The sequence below is a fragment of the Carlito syrichta genome, unplaced genomic scaffold (genome assembly GCF_000164805.1).
Source record: "Carlito syrichta isolate Samal-C Ts95f unplaced genomic scaffold, Tarsius_syrichta-2.0.1 Scaffold302022, whole genome shotgun sequence".
Classification (NCBI taxonomy): Eukaryota; Metazoa; Chordata; class Mammalia; order Primates; family Tarsiidae; genus Carlito; species Carlito syrichta.
Genome location: NW_007246118.1, coordinates 155,229 through 177,884, shown reverse-complemented (window position 1 = coordinate 177,884; position 22,656 = coordinate 155,229). Strand labels below are relative to the sequence as shown.

The 22,656-nt window shown below is 37.7% G+C and overlaps 1 protein-coding gene and 1 pseudogene across 8 annotated transcripts in view; both read right to left on the bottom strand.

The window, feature by feature from the left end:
• The window catches only part of SIK3 (SIK family kinase 3), a 120,074-nt gene that overhangs the window by 94,101 nt on the left and 3,317 nt on the right, over nt 1-22,656 (bottom strand). For all 7 annotated transcript variants that reach the window (XM_021711292.1, XM_021711291.1, XM_008055899.2 and 4 more), the window contains exon 2: nt 21,819-21,882. In XM_021711292.1, coding sequence (XP_021566967.1) covers nt 21,819-21,882 — 64 coding nt within the window. The remainder of the gene's footprint in view (nt 1-21,818; nt 21,883-22,656) is intronic.
• On the bottom strand, nt 6,908-7,483 carry LOC103258192 (annotated as a pseudogene). Its single transcript, XR_002481848.1, has one exon. The product of XR_002481848.1 is annotated as an ATP synthase subunit d, mitochondrial pseudogene (transcript).

Here is a 22,656-nt window from a genome sequence, read left to right as displayed (position 1 = left end):
AAACATTTAACACAATATCTAGTACACAATAATTATGCAAGTATTAGTCTTTACCATCCCCTGCCCTAATAGTCAGTCTTTGAGTAACCCATGGCAAGAATAAATGGCTTCGTGAGTTCTGAATTCTGCACATGCCAGCACTATTAGGAAATGTTATTTTTAAGGCATTGAGAATGTTCATAATAAATCATACACATTTCAACAGACTCCTCTTAAATTAGTAATTTGTTCTAAATGCCCATGAGTTTTGCCTGGCATTCAGGAAACTTTATTTGATAAAGTGTTGGATTTATGACTGCATGGTCTCAAATAGGAAGCTTGGGGATATATATCTAAAGAAATCACATTGTGGAAGTTTTAAATTATGAGTTCAGTGGTTTATAAAACTAACTGGTTTCTCAATTCTGTCTGTTACATTAAACAGACCTACATTTTCATGGCTGTTCCTGTATAATATAATGCCGAATCGTAAGCAATAATCATCTCAATCAACTGAATGAGTAAAAAGAGTTCATTAAATAACCATTTATTAGCCTATTACATTGCTTAGAATTCAAAATCTTCAGTATGTCTTTCTCTACACAGTTTCTCAGAAAACAAAAAGGTGTTTCCCCCCATGTCAAATACTCATTTAACTAAAATATGTTATATTGATAGAATAAAATGCAACTCCATGCTTGACTTGGTTATATTTCATTGTGACAAAATAAAATATACTTAGTGAATGCCTACCACATGTTAAATAAGGAAGACACAGATGAATAAGATTTAAATGCCATAATCTGCAATCTAGTGACATTTTCTCATTTCCTTAGTCTTTCATTCAACTTATCAATAAATATTTATAAAGCATGTATTCTCTAGTCTACATATAGGAGATGCAGCAGGAATAATAAATGACAAAGTCCTTACTCTCATGACACATAAATTTTAGTGAGGCAAGATAATAAGCATATGTGTGTGTGTGGTGTGTACGTGTGTGCATGTGGGGGGCAGAGAAAAGAAGAGGAGGAGGAGGAGGAGGAGAGGGGATGGAGGGGGGAGGGTGAGAGAGAAAGCAAGAGTGAGCAAGAGAGCAAGAGAGTGGGTGCCAAGGAGTAGATGTGCATAGAGAAGAAAAGTTGTCCAAGGTTTAGAGAACACTCTAAAATTTAGATGTAAGAAGATGAGGGGGATCTGGCAAAAGAACCACTAAAAGAAAAGTAATAGGTCAAGGGACTACAGTACAAATTACCTAGTGTAGTTACAGTAAATGGTAGACCTAGAAATGAAAAAAAATACTACAATAAGTGCTAGAAGAGAGATATGTTCAAAGTGAAGAAGAAAAAGGCAATGAACTCAGAGTAGAGTTTACAGGAGAAATAACATCCAAGATGGGTCACAGAAGTTAAGTAGGGGCAAAGAGGACCAAGAAGGATAGCAGGGCTTTTCTATCTGCCCTGATACCTCCTGTGGATGGTCACCTTTCCAACCTCTGAGACTCCCAATTCCTTTACAGACCTCATGAAGACAAAAAGGACAATATTCCCTGAGGGTTAGGAAGTCACACAAGCTCTTCTAGGTCCTCACTGACTCCACTACACTATGGTATATGCTTGGGCAGCTGGTATAATCCCTTTCTGCCTCTCTTGCTTTCACACTTATCAAAGACACTAAAGCCAATTTGTCGTCTACTGCTCCACCAGATTCTTTCAGTCATCTAGGCAATGTCAGCACGGGTGAATACCTGTAGCTTTTTGAATTCTTGTCTAAGATCATTTGCCCTGGTCTCACTTACCCACTCCAGTTCAGCCTAAGCCCAATGTCCAACACATTCATAACATTATTGGTAGTGGCCTCAAAACCCTTGCCACCTGTCTCATCTTCTACTGCACATCTTGTAAACCTCAAACTCCAGATCAGTCCAATTATCTGTTGTATCCAATTTACATACAAGAAGTTCAGCTTTGTTGAGGGGAAAAAAAATCATTCAAGTCCAAATAATGGAATAATGGAATAACAAGTTCATGACTTCCTTTCTCTAGGGCCTTTAATCAACTCTTTAAGCTGTTCCTAATTATTCCCTCTCTCATTCCTTCAGCAGCTAATTTTACTTTCTCCACCATAATCCAGGTCTCTACCTTCTCACCCTGAACTCTCAGCTGATGACCTACTCTGCTGCTCCAAATAGAAAATTAGACTAAAAGCATGACATTTCACATTCTTCTACCTAAAAAATTACCTACACCCACACACATCGCTTACCTTCTATCATTTTTCTTGTGCAAGGGTAATTCCCTGCAAATACACTCACAGCTCAATCACCTCCCATTCCTCACGGATCTTGCTTTACAGGTTATGTTTGCTCTACAATTGCTGCCAAACTCATTTTCCTCACTATTGCATCTTCAACCTCAGACTATAATCAATTTAATATTTACACATATCAAAATAAAACAAAACTGCCTTGTTCCTCATCAAGCATCAAAAGAGTCTGAGACTCTACCATACTTCAAAGCTAACAATTCAGTTGTATGGATGATGGCAGAAGACAGGAGACCCGTAGGTCTGAGACAAAGGACTTTGTTACTCAGGGCACAGCAGGTAGCACGAGCATCAACATATTTGCTTCAATTCCCCAAGTTCTAATTCTCATAGGATATTGCAAAGAGGACCAAGTGACACCTGCACACAGTTGGGTGCATTATTGGAGAGGAACCCTGAGCTTAGGGAACTCACATTTTTAATAACAGGCAATAAACTGACCTATCTTTGGATTCTGGAGGGGGACACCATCACTATCTTCTACAGCTGCTCACTATACAAGCAGCCCTGAAAAGATAGTCTAGAACAAAGAAAGTTTGTGTCTCGCTCGCAAGACATTAAGAAATGTGAACAGCCGGGCTCGGTGGCTCAGCCTGTAATCCCACGCCTTTGGGAGGCTGAGGTGAGTGGACTGCCTGAGCCCGCGGGTTCGAGACCCACCTGGGCAACTGGGCGAGACCTCATCTCTACAATAAATAAATAAAAAAAAAAAAAGAAAAGAAATGTGAGCTATCTATGAAGAATCCTCTCCAAACAACCCCTGCTTCTGATCCAAATGACTGCCATTTCTCTACCTTTCTTCAGAGCTATGCTTCTCATAAAATACGAGCCTTACCAATGCTGCCACTTTAGCATCTGTCTCTTGCTTCCACAATTTCATTGATACTTCCTTGGTCAAAGTCACAAATGATGTCCTAGTTGCCAATTGCTAGTCTGTATTTGACCTCTGTGTAGCCTCTAACTCTTGTTCATTTCCTTCCAAAGTGCTCATCTTTGGCTTCCACCAATGTTCTACCTTTGATTCTTTTGCTCGTGTTTCGACTGCTCCTTCTTAATATCTTTAGCTGGGCTTCCTTGCTGACTGCTCTTTTAACCCTGATTTTTTTTTTCCTCATCCCTCTTCTCACTCCTCTCTATACTTTACTTGGATGATCTCATACCCTCCCTTGGTTTAAAATGCCACCTAAATGTTAGTGACTACCAATGCTTTATGTTAAGCCAAAGTTACCCCAAACTCCAAAACTATATGACAAGTTTTCCTGTATCTCTAGCTGAATATCCCACAGAAGCCCTAAAATGCTGCATGCCAAACTCATTCCTCATCCACACATCTCAAATTTGTATTTCCCCTCCTTAAACTTTCTATTTCTCCTTTAATTTCCTATCTCTAATGGTAGCACTATGATCAATCCAATAACCCAAGAGTGAAAATTGGCAGTTACCCTAGACATATAGGATTGGGAAACTAAAGTGCATGGGCCAAATTCAGTGTACTTTCTGATTGTTTAATATCACCTTACTTAGATATAAATCATATTCCATTAATTCACCATTTTACAGTACAGATTTCATGGTTTTTAGTATATTTACAGAGTGATACCTGGTTTTGTAAATAAGCTTTCACTGGACCACAGCCACAATATTTGTTTACATGTTGTCTATAGCTGCTTTCACAAAGTTTTTTTTTTTCTTTTTTGGTTTGTAATAGCAAAGTTTAGTAGCTTTGCACAGAGACCATATGGCCTGCAAAGCCTAAAATAGTTACCCTCTGGGCCTTTACAAAAAAAAATGTTTGCCAAACTCTATCCTGGCTTAGCCTGAGCTCTTTCAGCCCCTATATTCAATCAATTATAAATCCTATAATATTATACTTCTTAAACAATAGTAGCTACCAGTGACAGCTTACTATGTACCAGGCAACATTCTAAGCATTTTTCTTTAAAAAATTTGTTCTGGTTGAGATATAACACAATAAAATAAAACTCAGCATTTGAAAGTGTACACTTCAGTGGTTTCACTAAATTAACTACGTTGTGCAATCATCACCAGTAATTCTATGATATTTCCATCACCCCAAAAAGAAACCTGGTACCAGCTAGCAGTTAGTCCTAGTTCTCTCCACTCCATCCCCTTGAAACCTTGAATCTACTTTCTGCCTCTACAGATATGCCCTTTTAGGATATTTCACATACATGGAATCATATAATATGTGACCTTTTATGCCTGGCCTCTTCCACTCAGCATAGTGTTTTCTAGGTTCATCTATGTTATGGCATGTAACAGTACTTCATTCCTTTTTATCGCTGATTAATATTTCATTGTATGGATATGCCACACTTCCTTAGTCATTCATCAGATGATGAACATTTGGCTTATTTCAAGTTTTTAGCTATTATGAAAAATGCTGCCATGAACATGATATACATATTTTTGCATGGACTAAGCACCTTACATGCATTCACATAATCCTCACAACAACCCTCTGAGATAAGTGGATTATTGTTATGATCATCATCTTCTTTATTTAACGATGAGAACACATGTCAGGTGTGGCGGTTCACACCTATAACCCCAGCACTTTGGGAGGCCAAGGTAGGAGGTTTGCTTGAGGTCAGGTGTTCAAGACCAGACTGGGCAACATAGTGAGACCCCCATCTCTACTAAAGAAAAAATTAGCTAGGTATGATGATGTAGGCCTATAGTCCTAGCTCCTTGAGAGGCTGAGGTAGGAGGATCACTTGAGCCCAAGAGGTCGAGGCTACAATGAGCCATGATCAGGTCGCTCCACTCCAGCCTGGGTGACAAGAGTGAGATACTGTCTCGATCAATCAATCAATCGATACACTAAGAGAAGTGAAGTGAGAAGGCAGAGGCAGTAAGTGGTGGAGTTAGGATTTTTATTTGTATTTATTTATTTATTTATTTATTTATTAGAATCTCACTCTGTTGCCCAGGCTGGAGTACAGTGGCACATTTTTATTTGTATTTATTTATTTATTTATTTATTAGTTAGAATCTCACTCTGTTGCCCAGGCTGGAGTACAGTGGCACAATCATGGCACAATCATGATGCAACCTTGATTGCCCAGGTTCAGACAATCCTTCCTCCTTAGTTTCCCAAGTAGCTGGGACTCCAGGCATGTGGCTACCATACCTGGCTATTTTTTTAATGTTTTTGTAGAGACGAGGCTCACTATGTGCCTAGGCTGATCTCCAGCTCCTGGGCTCAAACAATCCTCTCTCCTCAGCCTCCCAAAGTGCTGGGATTAGAGGAAAGAGTCACCACGCCCAGCCTGGAGTTAGGATTTGAATTAAGACAGTCTGATTCCACCCATGTTCTCAACCACTAAAATGCTGCCCATAATCCATTTTCTCTAGCCTTATTGCCACTGCTTATGAGACTCTCCTCGGCTCATGCATTGTATTGCAATTGCCTCCCCACTGTCCTCCCAGACTCTAGCCTCACCTCCCTCCAATTCTCCTCACACTGCCATCAAAGCACCCCTTCTAAAACATAACGCAGACCGTGTTCTGGTCCTTGCTTAAAGCCCTTCTAAAGCTCACTATAATCTAAGTGGTGGAACAACCTTTTAGTGGCCACTGATCTTATATGTAAATCAAATAGGTGCAGTGAGTGTAAATGCAGAGACAATTTTGAATAAGGGGAAAAAAGGGGGGCGGTGAACAGAGAAAGAGTCTTAAGACATTTCCACAGAACCTTCAGAATTTCTGAAATAATCTGAAGAACCACTGGCCCAAAACTTACTTACAGAAACTAGCTGCAGTTTCCTGAATACACTAAGCTTCACGCCTCAGAGTCTTCACATACGCCACCCATCTGGATAGCTCATTTCCACTCAGCAAACTTTCTACTCATGTTTGAAAATTCTATTTAAACATTACTTCCATGAAGCTTCTCTAACCCACTCCCCACTCTAATAATTGCAAATATTGCCCACCATCCTTATCACGTTCTGACTGGTGTTGTCCCTTTTACAATATAATACTCAAAGCTGAAGATAATATTCCAGATATGGCATGACCACCACAGAGGTTAAAACTGTTACAACTCTTCAGTCCCTGAAACTGAGTATAGGATCAAGCAGCCAGCTACTCCCTTAAGCAGTTTGTTTCTTGATCTGCCAGCAACACAAGCATAAAGATTCCAGCAGATTCCCCTTATATCTGGAGCAGAAACATCAAGGGGCCATGATTCATCCCTTCAAGCAACCTTGAAAAACATAGATCAATCCAGTCAGGTGTGTTCTTCACCGCTATACCTATGCTGCTAAGCACGGCTAAAACCAACCAGCAAAATAGCCACGGGGGGGGGTCCCCAACAAATGTAAGATTTCCAACAATTGCTAGACTCTTGATGCTGCCTATCAGTCCTCCAACTTGTCCCCTACAGGTTGAATGCCCCTTATTGAAATAATCAGAGAGGTTTGGGATTTAATATTATTTTCAGATTTTGAAATATGTGTATTATACTTACCAAATGAACATCCTAAATCCAAAACTCGAAAATCCAAAATACTTCAATGAGCATTTCCTTTAAGCATCATGTTAAGGCTAAAAAAAACTATATATTTTTTAACTAAGTATTTTTATTTTTAATGTCCACAGTGTATAATATAAGAGCCAGGGCTTCCTCCTGGACTCAATTTTATAAATTCTCAATTGACTGGTGAGGCCAATTGGGATACTTCTTCCTATCTAATTTGGTTTCTGGGAAGACTTCATTCAAGTCCTCAATGGTCATCTGATCAAATGGAATTACGTTCTTCATTTTCTCCATCTGTTTCTCACATTCTCCAATCACGGCCTTTGAGAGAGACACAAACTCAGAACAGTTTTTTACATCTTCTTTTTCTTCAGCGTCCACTTGGGCAGTATATTTATCCTCTGGCACAGGAAACTTTAGGGCATTAAACTTCTTCTCAAAGTCATCAACCAAGCCTGCCTTGGCCATGTTGGCCTTGTAGTAAGACCAGTTGATAGCTGGTGGATTCTCAGACAAAGCAGCCAACCTGGAGGTGAGCACCTCATTCCAGGATTTCAAGGAATTGCTCCTAGGCTCCTTTTGGTTTTGGGGTATGATCTCCCCAAAAGCAACCCAGTCAATGGCTTTTAGAGTAAGTTTTCGCCCAGCCATCTTGGGATCCTTCATCAACCCTGGCAGTCCCAAAATTTTAGATTTTAGAGCATTTCAGATTTGGGATTTTTTGTTTGGGATGCTAAACCCCCTTCTTGCATTTCCTTTGGCAGCTATGACAAAATCTCATCTCAGCACACAAACTGTTTTCCAACTTCTCAAAAAATGGTACAGTCACGCGCTATCTAACGACACTCAGTCAACACCAGGCTGCATATATGATGATGGTGTGCCCCTAAGATTATAATGGAACTGAAGATTTCTTATTGTCCAGTGATGTCATAGCTGCCATAAAGTCATAGTGCAATTATTTTTTTGAATAAGTTTAGTGCAGCCTAAGTGTACAGTGTTTGTAAAGTCTACAGTAGACTATAGTAAAGTCCTAGGCCTTCAACTCACTCACCACTCACTCTCTCACTCACTCACCAGGGAAAGAGCCAGGGAAAGCTCCAATCACGGTTAGGGCTCTACATAGGTTAATACCACTTTTTATCATCTATACCTTTTTTTTTAACTGTATTTTTCTAAGTTTAGATGCACAAATGCTACTGTGTTACAACTGCCTATAGCATTCTAAATAGTAACATGCAGTACAGGTTTGTAGCCTAGGAGCAACAGGCCATTTCATATAGCCTAGGTTTGTAGCAGGATATACCATCTATGGTGTTAGCGCTGTAACAAAATTACCTAACAATGCATTTCTCAGAATGTATCCCTGTCATCAAACAGCATATCACTGCACTTAGTCAACCTCTAAACTTCAAGCTCTCAAGCTTCAATCTCACACAAATACTTCTACAAATTTACCAGCCTGCAACCCTATCTCCAACTTCTTCTCTTCTATCTGACTGAGACTAACCCTTCTACCTATGCGTTGTAATGCAGTTCCGCTGGGTATGGTGGCTCACGTCTGTAATCCTAATACTTTGGGAGGTGGAGGCAAGAAGATTGCCTGAGCCCAGGGGTTCAAGACCAGCCTGGGCAACTTGAAGACCTTGTCTCTACAGTAAATAAAAAAAATTAGCTGGGTATGGGGGCGCGTGCCTGTAGTTCCAGCTACTTAGAAGTCTGAGGTAGAAGGATCATCACCTGAGCCCAGTAGGTTGAGGCTGCAGTAGCCATGAGCATGCCATTGCACTCCAGCCTGGGCGACAGTGAGACCAAAAAAAGAAAAGAAAAGAAATGCAGTCCCTTGTATCTCCTTGAGATATGCTCCATTAAATCTCACCCTCTCTCTTCTATCCATATATCCTCTGGATCTACTGGTTCTTTCCCCTCAACATAAACTATAGGCTTAAATCAAATATACAATAAAAAGACATCACATGTTCAACCAAGGCCCCCTCTAGCTACCAATACTCTTTCGTGCCTTCCCATCATACCTGTTTCCCAAGAGTCATTTTTGCCACTGGCCTTCAATCTAGTGGTTGCTCTGGGAATTACAATATGCATCTTAATTTATCATAATCTACCTCATGTTAATACTGATTAGATTTAGGTAAAATATAACAACTTTATTCTAATATAACTTCATTTCTTCAGTCCTCCTTTGTGCCCTTATGGTATATCTGTATATGTTAGAAATTCAAATATAAAATGAAACTGTCTTAATTTTAACATTTTAAATTTGCCAACCCATTGCCTCATAGCCTCCTCTTTTTTTCTGATGAGAAGTCAGCTGAAAATCATATTGTTGTTATGCTGTATGTGATGAGTCATTTTTCTCTTGCTGCTTTCAAGATTTTCTTTGTGTCTGACTCTAAGCAGTTTGACAATGATTTGTGATTTAGATTCAGATATGCATCTCTTTGTGCTTATCCTACTTGAGGTACACCAAGCATCTTTAAACTGCAGTTTAGTGTTTTATGATACATTTGGGGAGTTTGGGGTCTTTATTTCTTCAAGTATTTTTTTGTCACATTCTCTAGCTCCTCTCCCTCTGGATTTCCTATTACAAATATGTTGGTATGCTTGATCTTGTCCCACAGGTCTCTGAGGCTCTTATTATTTTTCTTCAGTGATTTTCTTGCTATGCTTCAGATTGGATATTTCTTTTGATATTTCTTCAATTTCATTGGTTGTATCTTCTGCCATTTCAAATCTGCTGCTGAACTCATCTAGCGAATTTTTTGTTTCCTTTTCAACTCCAGAATTTCCATTTCGTCCTTTTTTATATAGTTCCTACTACCTTATTGAGATTACCTATTTGTTAAGTCATTGTCATTATATCTACCTTCAGTTATTTTGACATGATTTCCTTTTTTTGAACATATTTATAACTACTCTGAAATTCTTGCTAAATCTAACATCCGAACCAACTAAGAGATAGTTTCTATTGACTGCTTTTCTTCCTAAGTGTGGAAAACATGTTCATGGGTATTTTTCTTTAACATCTCATAATGATTTTTAGAAAACTGGTATAAGAGATCACATATTTAACAATCTGGATTATTATTTTCCTTCCTGAAGACTGTTATTGTTCCAGTCTGGGCAACACAGCAAGACTCTGTCTCTACAAAAAAATTTTAAAATATTAGCCAGGCTGGTGGCACATGCCTATAGTCCCAGCCACTTGGGAGTTGGAGGTAGGAAAATCACTTGAGCCCAGGAGTTCAAGGCTGCAGTAAGCTATGATCGTGCCATTGCACTCCAGCCTGGATGACAGAGAGCAAGATCACTGTCTTTAAAAAAAACAAAATTGTTGCTCTTGGGATTTCTTTTTATTTTATTCTGTTTTAAGGAAACTTCCCAAAAATAATTTGAGAATCTATCTCCTCAGGTTGTGTAGCCATTGATTTCCCTGCTAGATTGTTATCGAAATTCTTTCATTTTTTAGCCTGGCTTCCCAGAATTCATCCCAGTGTCTACACCAAGCCAGCTGCCTTTCTGCCTCTGCTGATAAATCTTTTGGTGGGCTAAAGAGTGCAAAGTCAGCCTCAACTTTTATTCTCTGCTGGGCTTTCTCAGGACTTCCTAGTGGATGCCAGCCCTCCTGTAGGCAAGAGAACTTATCTTGGCCTGTTGTGGCTCTGCTAATAGTTTCTGGCTGACAGTATCTCTACTACTTGCCCTAAGCAAGACTACAACCTCTTGCTAGCAGGGCAGTGAGTTTGACATATTTGTTTCCTCCCAAACTTGCTATTTTTACTAACAACACAACGGGGTATGAGGCTTGTTGCCAACTTTTCCAAATCAAGTCTGTGGCCTCCAGTAACAAAGTACTGATTTTAAGGCCAGATCAGTCTTGATTATACTCTTTTGTAGATGGCAAGGGAAGGGGGCTCAAACAAGAAGGCCAGAGACTCCCACTGCTCTTACCCAAAGTTCAAAAGATTTTCACAAATTAAGGCTTCTTGACTTGCTATTTGCTTCTGGTCCATCTTAAGAGCCCTAACTGGTTGTTTCTGACAATTTCATCCAATTTTATATTTGCTCTGTAGAGAGATTTGCCAACATCTTTGCTCTGCTATTGCCAGATGTCCCACTACTTCTATTTATTTAACTTACCATTTTCAATTTATACATCTTTTTATGTAGTTGCATCTCATAAATACATAGATATGGTCTACATATATTTTATTTAATTACTTATTTATTTTTTGAGTCAGGGTTTCACTCTGTTGCCCAAGTTGGAGTGCAGTGGCATGATCACAGCTCCCCATAGCCTTGACCTCCTGGGTCAAGTGACACTCCCGCCTCAACCTCTCAAATAGCTGAGACTACAGGCATCCCATGTCTATTAATTTTTTTATTTTTTGTAGAGACAACGTCTCGCTATGTTGCCTAGGCGGATCTTGACTCCTGGGCTCAAGTAATCCTCCCATCTCAGCCTCTCAAAGCACTGAGATTAAAGGCATGAGCTACCATGCCTAGTCCATTCTACATATATTTTAGAATACATACATTCATTTACATGTAATATTTATGTTTATATAAATATATCTGAATAAATTAGAGTGTACAAAGTAAAAGGTTTTACTAATATATTATAGATGATGTTTAGAAAACACTGGTCAAAACTCTGTTTTCCCTTTCACACTATTCAACCATACCTCAGACCATTACATTCTAATTTCTATTCCTATTACACTAGTGAAACATCTCTAGTTAAAAGCACTGTGAACATCCTTGTCACAAAGCCAGAGGTCACCTTCCTTCCAGCCCTTGTCATGTATGACTCTTCGACAGCATTTATCACTGTTCCTTTTTGAAATTCCTATTTTCCTTGGCTTTTAAAGCACCACTGTCCTATTTTATCAATAGCAGCTTTTTCATATAGTTCACGGCCCTCACTTTCCATTAAATACTGGTAGTACTCAGGATTTCATCCTGAAACCTGTTCTTTCTACATTATCCCATATTGATGACTTTAATTACCTAATATCCACTGACTCCTGCCTTCTTTACTCAGCACCATGACTTTCAAAAAAAGGTCAGTAAACCCTTGGAGCACTAAGTCAACCTAAAAAGTTTTAGGTATACTGGCTACTCCTTTTACATAAACAGTGATGAAACAAAAAGGTTTTGAGGACAGAAGATGGAGTAGTTAATATATAAGCAGAGAAAATTCTGCTAATACATAAATAGCAGCTCTGTAAACAGGCCATTGCCTGTGCTTAAATCTCACAGTAATTACATTCATCTAAGATCTGTCTCACCCTCACATCCAACTGGGGACTTAATAAAGCGAAAGACAGAAAATATTTCAGGACAGGCATAGTGGCTCACGCTTATAATCACAACACTTTGGGAGGCCAAGGTGAGAGGACTGCCTGAGCCCACAGGTTTGAGACTAGCCTAGGCAACTTGGCAAGACCTCATCTCTACATTAAATCAAAAAATTAGTCGGGCATTGTGGTGCATGTCTGTAGTTCCAGCAACTTGGAAAGCTGAGACAAAAGGATCACCTGAGCCCAACAGGATGAGTCTGTGGTAGCCATAAACGTGCTACTGCACTCTAGCCTGGGCGACAAGAGTGAGACTCCAAGTCAAAGGAAGTATTTCACATACCTCGTGTTCTGATGCTAAGGCCCATGACCTAAATATTCAAGACAAAAATTTTGTTTATATTTGTAATCACAGATCCTCCCAGAAACACTTCATTGAAGTTCTTTCACACAGAACAGAGTCTTCAATTTGGTGAACGGCAAAGAACATATACTCTGGAGTTAGACAATCCTTGGGTTAAATCTTAACTCTATCAGTTATTAGTTATAAGGACTTAGGCAAATTACTTAGTTTTCTTGTCAGTGTGTCTGTAAAATGATGATAAAAATACCAATATTACAGAATTGTTGTGAAGTTAATATGGGGTAGAAAAAGCTACTACCCTACATCAATCCTCATCACTCTCAAATGGGTTACGGCACAGCTTCCTAACAGGTCTTGGTATGCCCTATCCCAACCCTTCCTCCAGGATGTATAGTGATAATTCAGAATAAAATTCAGTTTCTCTATACAGCATTCATTCACTCACTCATTCACTCATTCAATAAACATTTGCCGATCTTTTCTAGCAGTAAATAGTTTAGTCCAACAGTAAGTACTAGAGAGCAAAAACACATGAAGATACAACGGTGGGCAAAAACAGACATGGCCCCTAAATTTGTGAAGTTAAGTGTATAGTAGGAGAGAGATACCATAAAATAATTACAAAATTAAACGTAAAACATAACTGACATAAGTGCTACTAGGAAAGGACATAGTGCAGTGAAAGGGTATAATGAGGGATCTGGCCAAGTCAGAGAAGTCATATAAAGCCCTTCACCATTGACTCTTCCTTATCTGACCAACCTCAGTGTTTGTCATTTTCTCACATACAGCTGATATTTAACCATACCTCTTAATGGATATGAATATGCAACACTTTCCCTCATTGTCCATCTTTTGAACATACTAAAACATATCTGAAATACTTGGCTCTCCCTAGTTAATTCCTCCAAGTATTCCAAGATGCAGTTCTTGCAATACTTCTTTGAATTCTTTACACCACAAATAAAGATATTGGTTACCTGATCACATTAGGATCAACCTGCTCCTCCACCATATAACTGATTTTTCCCTTTGTAAGTGATAGGTATTTCATAGAGAGATATTCTGAAATTATGCCAATATCCTGTTCTCATCTGTATTAGTTTAATAGTAGGACTGTCATAACAAATTACCACAAATTGAGTAGCTTAAAACAAGTGAAATTTATTCAGTCACAGTTCTGAAAAGAAGAAGTCCAAAAGCAGGGCTACGCTCTATCTGGAGGCCTAGAGGAGCATCCGTTCTCGGTCTCTTCCAGTTTCTTGTGGCTGCATCATTCCAGTCTTCTTTGTTCTTTTTCAAGATTGCTACAGTTATTCTGGGTCTCTTGCAATTCCATATGAATTTTAGAATCAGGTTGCCAATTTATTAAAAAAAGTCAGCTTAGATTTTGAAAGTTACTGCACTGAATCTGTAGATCAGTATCGCCAGCCTAACTCTTATGACCATGTACAAGGAATGTTTTTCCAGTCACTTAGATTTTCTTAAATTTCTTTCAATCTTGTTTTGTACTTTTTAATACTTTTCAGTACATAAATTCTGTACTTCTTTTGTTAAATTTATTCTTAACAATTTTATTCTCATTGATGCTACTGTAAATCATTTTCTTCATTTTTGAGTTATTCATTAAAGGGTATAGAAATATAATTGACTCGTGTATATTAATCTTGTAAACTACAAACTTGAAAAACTTGCTTATTAGTACTAATAGTTTTTTAGTAGATTCCTTAAGACTTTCTACATATAACATCATGTAATCTGTGAATAGAGATTATTTTACTTCTTCCCTTTTAATCTAGAGACAGTTTTCTTACCTAATTGTTGTGGCTAGAATTTCAGTACAACGTTTGGATAGAAGTGGTAAGAGATTAGGTCTCTGTCTTGTTTCTGAGTGAGAAAACATCCAGTCTTTCATCATTACAAACTGTGTCAGTTGTCTGTTTTTCAGAGACTATTTATCAAGTTGATAAAGTTACCTTCCATTTCTAGTATGTTAGCTGTTTACCATGAAAGAGGATTGGATTCTCTCAAATAGTCTGTTTTTTGTTTTGGGTTTTTTTTGTTTTTGTTTTTGTTTTTGCATCTCTAAGATGTCATTTTTGTTTTTTATTCTATTGACATTTATCTCAGGAACCTTTATCATTCCTGAGATATACCCCACATAGCCATGATGTATAATTATTTTTGTATGTTTCTGGATTCAGTTTATAATTATTTTGTCGAGGATTACTGCATCCATACCCATTAAAGTTTGGCTATAGCTATATACCCAAATCAGTAGCTATATGCTACTGATTTCTAATTTCAATCCCTTGTCATTGAAGAACATACTTTGTATTACTGCTGTTCTTTTAAGATTATTTGGGTTTGTTTTGTGGCTTAGTATATGGCCCATCTTGGAAAATATTCTGCATTTACTTGAGAAAAATGTATATTTAATTGTTAATGAGTAGAGTATTCTATAGATGTCTGTTAGATCTAGTTGATCTACAGTGTAGTTCAAGTCTTATTTTTCCTTGCTAATCTTCTGTCTAGCTATTCTTTCTATTATTAAAGGTAGTATTCTGTAAGTTTTCAACTATTATTATTATTGTCTATTTCTGTCAGTTTTTGCTTTATGTATTCTGGTGGTCTGTTATTAGATGCATACATATTTATAATTTCTATATCTTCCTAATGGATTGACTCTTTTGTCATTATAGACTACCCTTCTTTATCTCTAGTAAGAAGAGACAAGGCTTTTTTGTTTTAAAGTCTATTTGATCTGATATCAGGTAGCCAGTTTTCCAGTTTTCTTGTGGTTGCTATTTACATGATACATCTTTTATATCCTTTTACTTTCAATATATTTGTATCTTTGAATACAAAAGTGAATACTAAAGTATGTCTCCTGTAGACAGCACATAGTTAGGGCACATGTTTTTATACAGTCTGACAAACACTCCCTCTTCATTAAAGTAGTCAATTAATGTACTCACTAGTATAACCAGATTTATGTCTGCCATTTTACTTTTTGTTTTCTATGTTTCATGTTTCTGTCTTCTCTTCCTCCATTACTTCTTTTTTTGCATGAAGTAAAATATTTTCTAATGCAGTATTTTAATTTCTGTAATATATTTTTAACTACATATTTTAAGGTTTTGTTACTTTAGTGGTTGCTCTGGGTTTATCTTATACATTTTATCTTACCCAAATGGGCTTTCAATATATGCTAGCTTAATTACACTTCAAAATGTTCCACTTTTATAGCTCTATTCCTTCCCCCTCAGGGGTAGTATTATTTTGTACATATTATACCTATTAATATTATAAAGTGAACAACACATCCTTATAGTCTTTACTTTACCAACTATAATTATTTACTTAGGCCAATGCAGTTTTCTCCTACACACCTCCTTTGTGCTATTTATTGGCAGATATGTCACACATATATTATATTACAGTCTAACATATAATATTATTTTACATAACTCCTATTTAAGTAGGATAAGGGAAAAAAGAAAAAATATGCATCTCTTCTTTTATAATTACAAAATTACTTTTGCTGTTATCACTTGCCTTCAGTCTAAAGAACTTCTTTTAGTGTTTCTTAAAATTCTGCCAGCAAAAAAATTCTATCCGTTTTTGATTACTTAAGTAAATTTTATCACATTTTTATTTTTAAAAGATAGTTTTGAGGGCTATCAAAATTTGGTTAACATTTTTTCTTTTAGAGCACTTTGAATATGTTATCCCATTACCTTAAGGGGCAGTGCTGTTTATTCTGAGAAGTTAGCTGCTATTCTTATTGGGGTTTCCTTTAAGTAATACATCATTTTCCTCTTACTGCTTTCAATATTTTCTCTTTATCTTTGACTTTCATCATTCTCATCATGATGCATCTGTTTGTGTATCTCCTTGAGTTTATCCTACTCAAATTTTGTTAAGCTTACTGGACATGTAGGTAATTGTTTTTCAGTAAGTTTGTAAAGTTTACAGCCATTATTTCCTCAAATATTTTTTCTCTCTCATTACCTTCTGATACCTATATCATATATATGTTGGTGCACTTGATGGTATTCCACATTTCTCTGAGACTCTGTTTCTGTTTTTGTTCTTCATTCTTTATCTCTGTTCTTCAGCTTGCATAATCACTATTAATCCATCTTCACATTTGCTTTCTTTCTTCTGCCAGGTCAACCTCATGGTTGAGCTTCTCTAATGAATTTTTTATTTCATCTATTTTACTTTTCAACTCCATAATTTTCATTTGGTTTTCTCTCTCTCTCTCTCTCTCTCTCTCTCTCTCTCATTCTCTCTCCAGGTTAGAGAATATAGTTTATTTAGAAATCAAATTAAGAGAGAGAAAGAGTAGATTCACCTCGCCAAGACAGGGGAGGGGGCCAAAGCCAGGAAGCATAGCAACAGCCATAGCTCAAGGAGCACAAGGCCACACCAGAGTCTAGCAAGGCAATGGCCTTTTTTGGTTCTTTTTAATAATTTATCTTTTATTGGCATTCTCTATTTGAAGCAAAATTATTATCACATCTTCCTTCACTACTTTTTAAGTTCCTTATTTCTGTGAACGTGTCTATAATGATACTCTAAGGTTGTTTTTCCCCCCCTGATAAATATAACATCTGATCTCTCTGACACAGTTGCAGTGGTCTGCTTTTTGTCTTGTATATAGTTCATACTTCCTTTTTCTTTGCAAGCCTTGTAGTTTTTTGGTTTTGTTGGAAACTGGACATTTTAAATGATATAACACCTCTGGGTACTGGTATACCTCTTCCACCTTTTCTAGAGCTTGTTAATTTGTTTAGTGACTGGCTGGATTCTTTCAGTGAAATTTACTTCTCCATATACACAGTGTTCAGCCTCTGACGTTATCCTTTTGGTAGAGGCAGCTTTGGTGTGCCTATAGTCACCCCAGGATCATAGTGGTTTTGCTACGACTTTCTTCCTCTCTTTTACTGACCATATCCAACTGTTAAACTCAATTAATTGAGGGTTGATTATTGTTTTGAACAATGTCCTGGGTCATCAACTGAGCTACAAACAATACAATCAAATTCTGGTTTCTTTAAAGGAATAGTTTCTGAGATTAGTGTTTTATTTTTACTCTGATCCAAGGAAAGCTCTTCCCAGACGTCACTCCCTGATTCTGTCCTATGAACTATAAGACCTACAGTTTAGCCTATGTCTTGAATCTCCTCTCAAATACCTTTTACTACAACCTCCACTGTTGGGTGTGCAGATCACGCTTGGACTTCAGTTGCAAATGAAGTCAGTTCCTTTGGGAAGAAATTAGGAGCTGCCTGTTTTGTGGTCTGTATTTACCTCTGGGCAAAATCACTGAGTCAGGGCTCTCAAGCCGAGAGTAGGAAAAAAAGGAAACTTCTCTCACAATGACATTCCTACTCTAGGAGCTGAAAGCTCAATGGAATGAGGAGGGTCCTCTCATCTTGCCTCTACTGACATGGAACCACTGTCTAACTGCCCAAGGCAAGAGTGATTTGGCTCCCAGTATTCTCAGCAGGCTGTAATGAAATTCCACAAGTGGAGGCTAGGTAGAAAAAGGAGGCCCCAACTCTCAACTACACTCCTCCAGGACTTAGCCTCAGCAGTGGGTTGCTGAACAGGATGAAAAATGCTGATGTCTGCTTCTCCTGGGAAGAAAGTTGTCTGTTGAGGTGCTGCAGGAGAGTGGGCAGAGTGACAAATAAAAATCATAGGAGACCATTGTTTTGTAATAAGCTTCTGCACCAGGCACCAACAAGACCAGACTAAAAACCAAAATGGAATCACCCATGTTAAAGTTCCAAACCCAAACTAAGTTACTATCTGATCTTCTGAGAAAGCAGGACAAAAAAAAAGCTAACTTCCCAAACAGGCCAGTTTAAAATCTTCAAATGGCATGATAATAAAGTTGTTTCTGCTTTTATTTTTGCACATACACAAAAAGTGGCCTGAAGTAACCTGATGCTAATTAATTAGGTAACTTTCTGTTGGTCGGTCTAAAAGTAACTAATACACTCTTTGTACTCTGCTTCTGCTTTCTTCAGCCCTTCTGTCTATAAAACTATCCTCTCTGCTTCATCACTGAAATGCTGACTCCATTTTATGGAATGAAGTGCTACCTAATCCTAGAATCACAAATACAACCAATTGAGAGTATCAATTGTTGTATTTTTGTCTTTTAAAGGAAAGAGCCCTGTGTTCCTGGCTGTAGAAATCTGAACAGGAATCTCCACCTTACTGAGCTGGCATTAGAGAGAAAGTGAGCAGTATGGTTCGAATACCACAGACCCTTGTTTCTTGCTGAACTTGCATAGGTATTCTTGAATAAATGTTACTTCATTTGCTATTTGCCCTTTAGACCATTTCCAGAGACTAAATGGCTGGGTTTTAGATTTCTTTAAAATAATTTCTACCAGTCTCACTCGGAAGTAGATCAGTAGAGCTCCTCACACCTTCATACCAGAGCGTGGTCTCCCATTCACTGTTTAAAATAAAGGTATGAGGAGGTCCTGCACAGAGTGCTATATAGGCTATCTCATTTCATCTACATAGCTGTGAAGAAAAAAGATCTTCCCTTCTACAGGCCTTGAAACTGAGTCCCAGAATCATTTAGTAACTTACTTTAAGTAAAAAAGCAAATAGGTGGCAGAGATCTGATTCAGACCTAGGTCTAACTACATCCAAAGCCCACGTTTTCTGGATTAATCCCCTTTTTAATCTTTTACACACACACTTTTTTCTTTGAGTTGGAGTCTCACTCTGTCACCCAGGCTGGAGTGCAGTGACACACTCATGGCCACCATAGCCTCGATCTGCAGGCTCAGGTGATCCTTCCACCTCAGCTTTCCAAGTAGCTGTAACTATGGGCACACGCCACCATGCCCAGCTAATTTTTTGATTCATTGTAGAGATGAGGTCTCACCAAGTTGTCCAGGCTGGTCTCAAACCTGTGGGCTCAGGCAATCCCCTCACCTAGACCTCCCAAAGGACTGGGATTATAGGCGTGAGCCACCGCACCCGGTCTACACACACTTAAAAACCAGAGCTCATGAGACAGTTCTATTCTTATGCAGTTTCAATAATTTCTTTAGATAATACGCTGTTTTCTTCCTTACTGGATCTTTTTTTTAAATTTTATTTTTAAAATGTGGGGTACAATTCAGGGTTAGGTATATAAATGGTCATTGTACAGGTAAAGTCTGGACCTTACTTTGGTCCCCACTTCACATAGTTTGAGATCAGGTACTCTTATGGATGAAGCATGCCTCCCTCCCTTTCCTGATGGATCTTTCAAAATAATATTAATTATTACATATTATATACAATATATGTTATATAATTATAGATTTCCTTTTTAAAATGATATTATCAGAAGTACTGTTCCATTTGTTCATGCTTTGAGCTGCATTCCCACAGAGTCTATGACCAGGGGACTGCTATCTCACTGGAGCCCAGCAGGTCAAGGCTGCGGTGGCCAGGAGCGGCCACTGCACTCCAGTGTGGGCGACAGAGTGAGACTCCAACTCAAGAAAAAAAAAAATCTGCTTTCCTATAGACCAAGATAAATTTGATGTGCCCTGTATTTGATTTGTTAATTATTATGAACATTACGATAACATGGTCTTTTTTCTCCCAAAATTACCATTGTTTTTTCACCAATAAAAGTCTTTCTATGAGATTAAACAGTTTACTGGTAGATCAAGGATCTGGAAGATGTTTTCATTTGTTATAGAATAAAACTTGCAAAATGGTATCTGGAAATGAAAGTTGTCCATGTGCTTTTGTGTACAGCTGTGACCTAAATTAAGGTGGTTTTGTTATAACATGTGCCTGGCATATCAGGTCATAGTGTATTCCTCCAGTAACATAAATTGCTACTTCCCTCTTTCCAGATACTCTCTATCATGCTTCTGTTTTCTGGTTCATGGACATCCATACAAGCATGCCCTCCAAGAAGACTTCCCTGATCTCCCCAAGTTAATCACACTGTCCTCTGCACTAGTACTCTCACCTATATAGAGTTTTACAGTTTATATTCTCATGTTCAAATTAGTATGTTGATTTCCACGACTGTCTTTCACTGTATTTATTCATGGAGGGGAAAACCAGTGTCTTAGATAGAATCGCCATCACCAAGGAACATGGCTGGCATACAATTACATATATACTGAACGGCTACTACATCTTCTTAATATTCAATATTATTCTTCTGACCTTTCAGTGTTTTCATTTCTTTGAAATAAAGTCTCTTCCGACACTATATTCTGATTATAAATTTCATTCAATCACCATTAGCTTTAACATAAAATAAACACATATAAAAGCCAATTAAAAGTAAAATTAAGAAATGATACCTCCTTTAAAAGGATTAGTACTTATTCTAAAAAATACTTTGACACACAAAAAAATTAAGATCACTGGGAAAAGTTTAAGACACACACACACACACAAAAATCCGTGCAAACACAACTGTCCCGTCATTAATAAGAAGATTCCGCTTTAAAAGTTATGCCATGCCCTTTAAATATCTTAAATTTGTAAATACTCATATTGATAAAATTAGAAGTAAATTCCCCAAACAAATAAATTAGATAAACCTAAAGTATATAAAAACAAATCTTCCTCTGTAGTTACTTGCCAAAAACAGGCATGCCAATTTAGATTTGAAAGTTTGCCCTTTACCTCTACTTGATGACATTTCATCACTTGCTACAAAAAAATTTTTTTGCCAGTTCTTACCACCTCAAAAAATCAGATTTGTCAGTAACAAATTATCCTGCTTATTTCTGATGTTGTGCTAAAGCAAGTGTGAGAGAAAAAAATAGCTACTGAAGGCAGAAGCTTCAAAATTATAAGAATCATCAAGAGCCGCTATGAACACATGGTAAGGAGTATAGTTACATGTTATATTTAAACAAAGTGTAAGGAATGCATTAGGGGGAAACTATTTGCGCTTTCTCTCACAACAGAGCCTGCCTAATTGTGGCAGTGCTGTCACACTTGGCAACCTCAGTTAGGACCTGGAAATAGGCAAGACCCTCAGTCACATGTTCAGAAAGGATGTTTGTTTCTGCAGCTGTTTAATCTCAAGTGTCAGCACCTGATTGAAATAAACAAAACACCTTTGCTAAGGAAACAAAGATGTTGGAGAAATTTTACGTGGTTAATCAAAATTAATTAAAATTATTTTGTTGATAGAAAATGACAAGACTGAAGAACAGCATCGAGTGACAGCTGCTCGCTCAAGTGACAAAGGCATTGAACAGCTATTTTAGGTTTGCCCTAGTGCGCTCAATTGCTGTTTAAAGAATGCAATAAATGTACTTACCAAATATTTCGCCTCCACTAGCATATTCTGTCACCAGATAAATCATCCGTTCTGTCTCCATAACCTGGTGCAAAGGCAGGAAAGTGACAGACAGTGACACAAATGACAGGCTGATATCATAGGAAGAGAAACTACTGACTCCTCTTTTGTCATCTGAAATATAAATAACCACTACAAGCTTAAAGAAAATTTAAAACATTTTGGGAGGAACAAATATACATGTTATTAAGAAGAAAGAGAGAAAATAAATAATCCTCCAAATTATTAAATGTAGGAAACAATTACTGCTTGAGAGACAGTCCTTTTGTTGTTCCATGAGGTCTCTGCAATCTCTTAAGCTCCATAAAACTAAGAAGCAAAAAAGCTGTCAAGAACCAAAACTTAAAGTTCACATTCAACATCAGTCACTTGAAGCAAAAAAGTGCCCCACAAAAAAATCCAACCAACACAAACCCCTTAGGGAAAATCATGGAAATCACTTAAAAACTGCATAGAAATCACATACGGCTTACTCTTTATAATAGAAATGGCAACTTTCCTTTTCTTTTTATTCAAAAGAGGGAATAATAATTTAACATATTCAACCTTTTAAAGCAACAGATTATTTGTATTTTGTCTTAGTTCCTATTTTGCTACCTTTTTAAATTTGTTATAGTATGTTGTCAATCATTTCTTCCTTTTTATTTTTTGGTCAAACTTTTTTTTTTTTTTTTGAATTGGAGTCTCACTCAGTCACCCAGACTAGAGTGCAGTGGCTGCTCCCAGCCACTGCATCCTCGACCTGCTGGGCTCCGGCGATCCTTCCGCCTCAGCTTTCCAAGAAGCTGGAACTACAGGG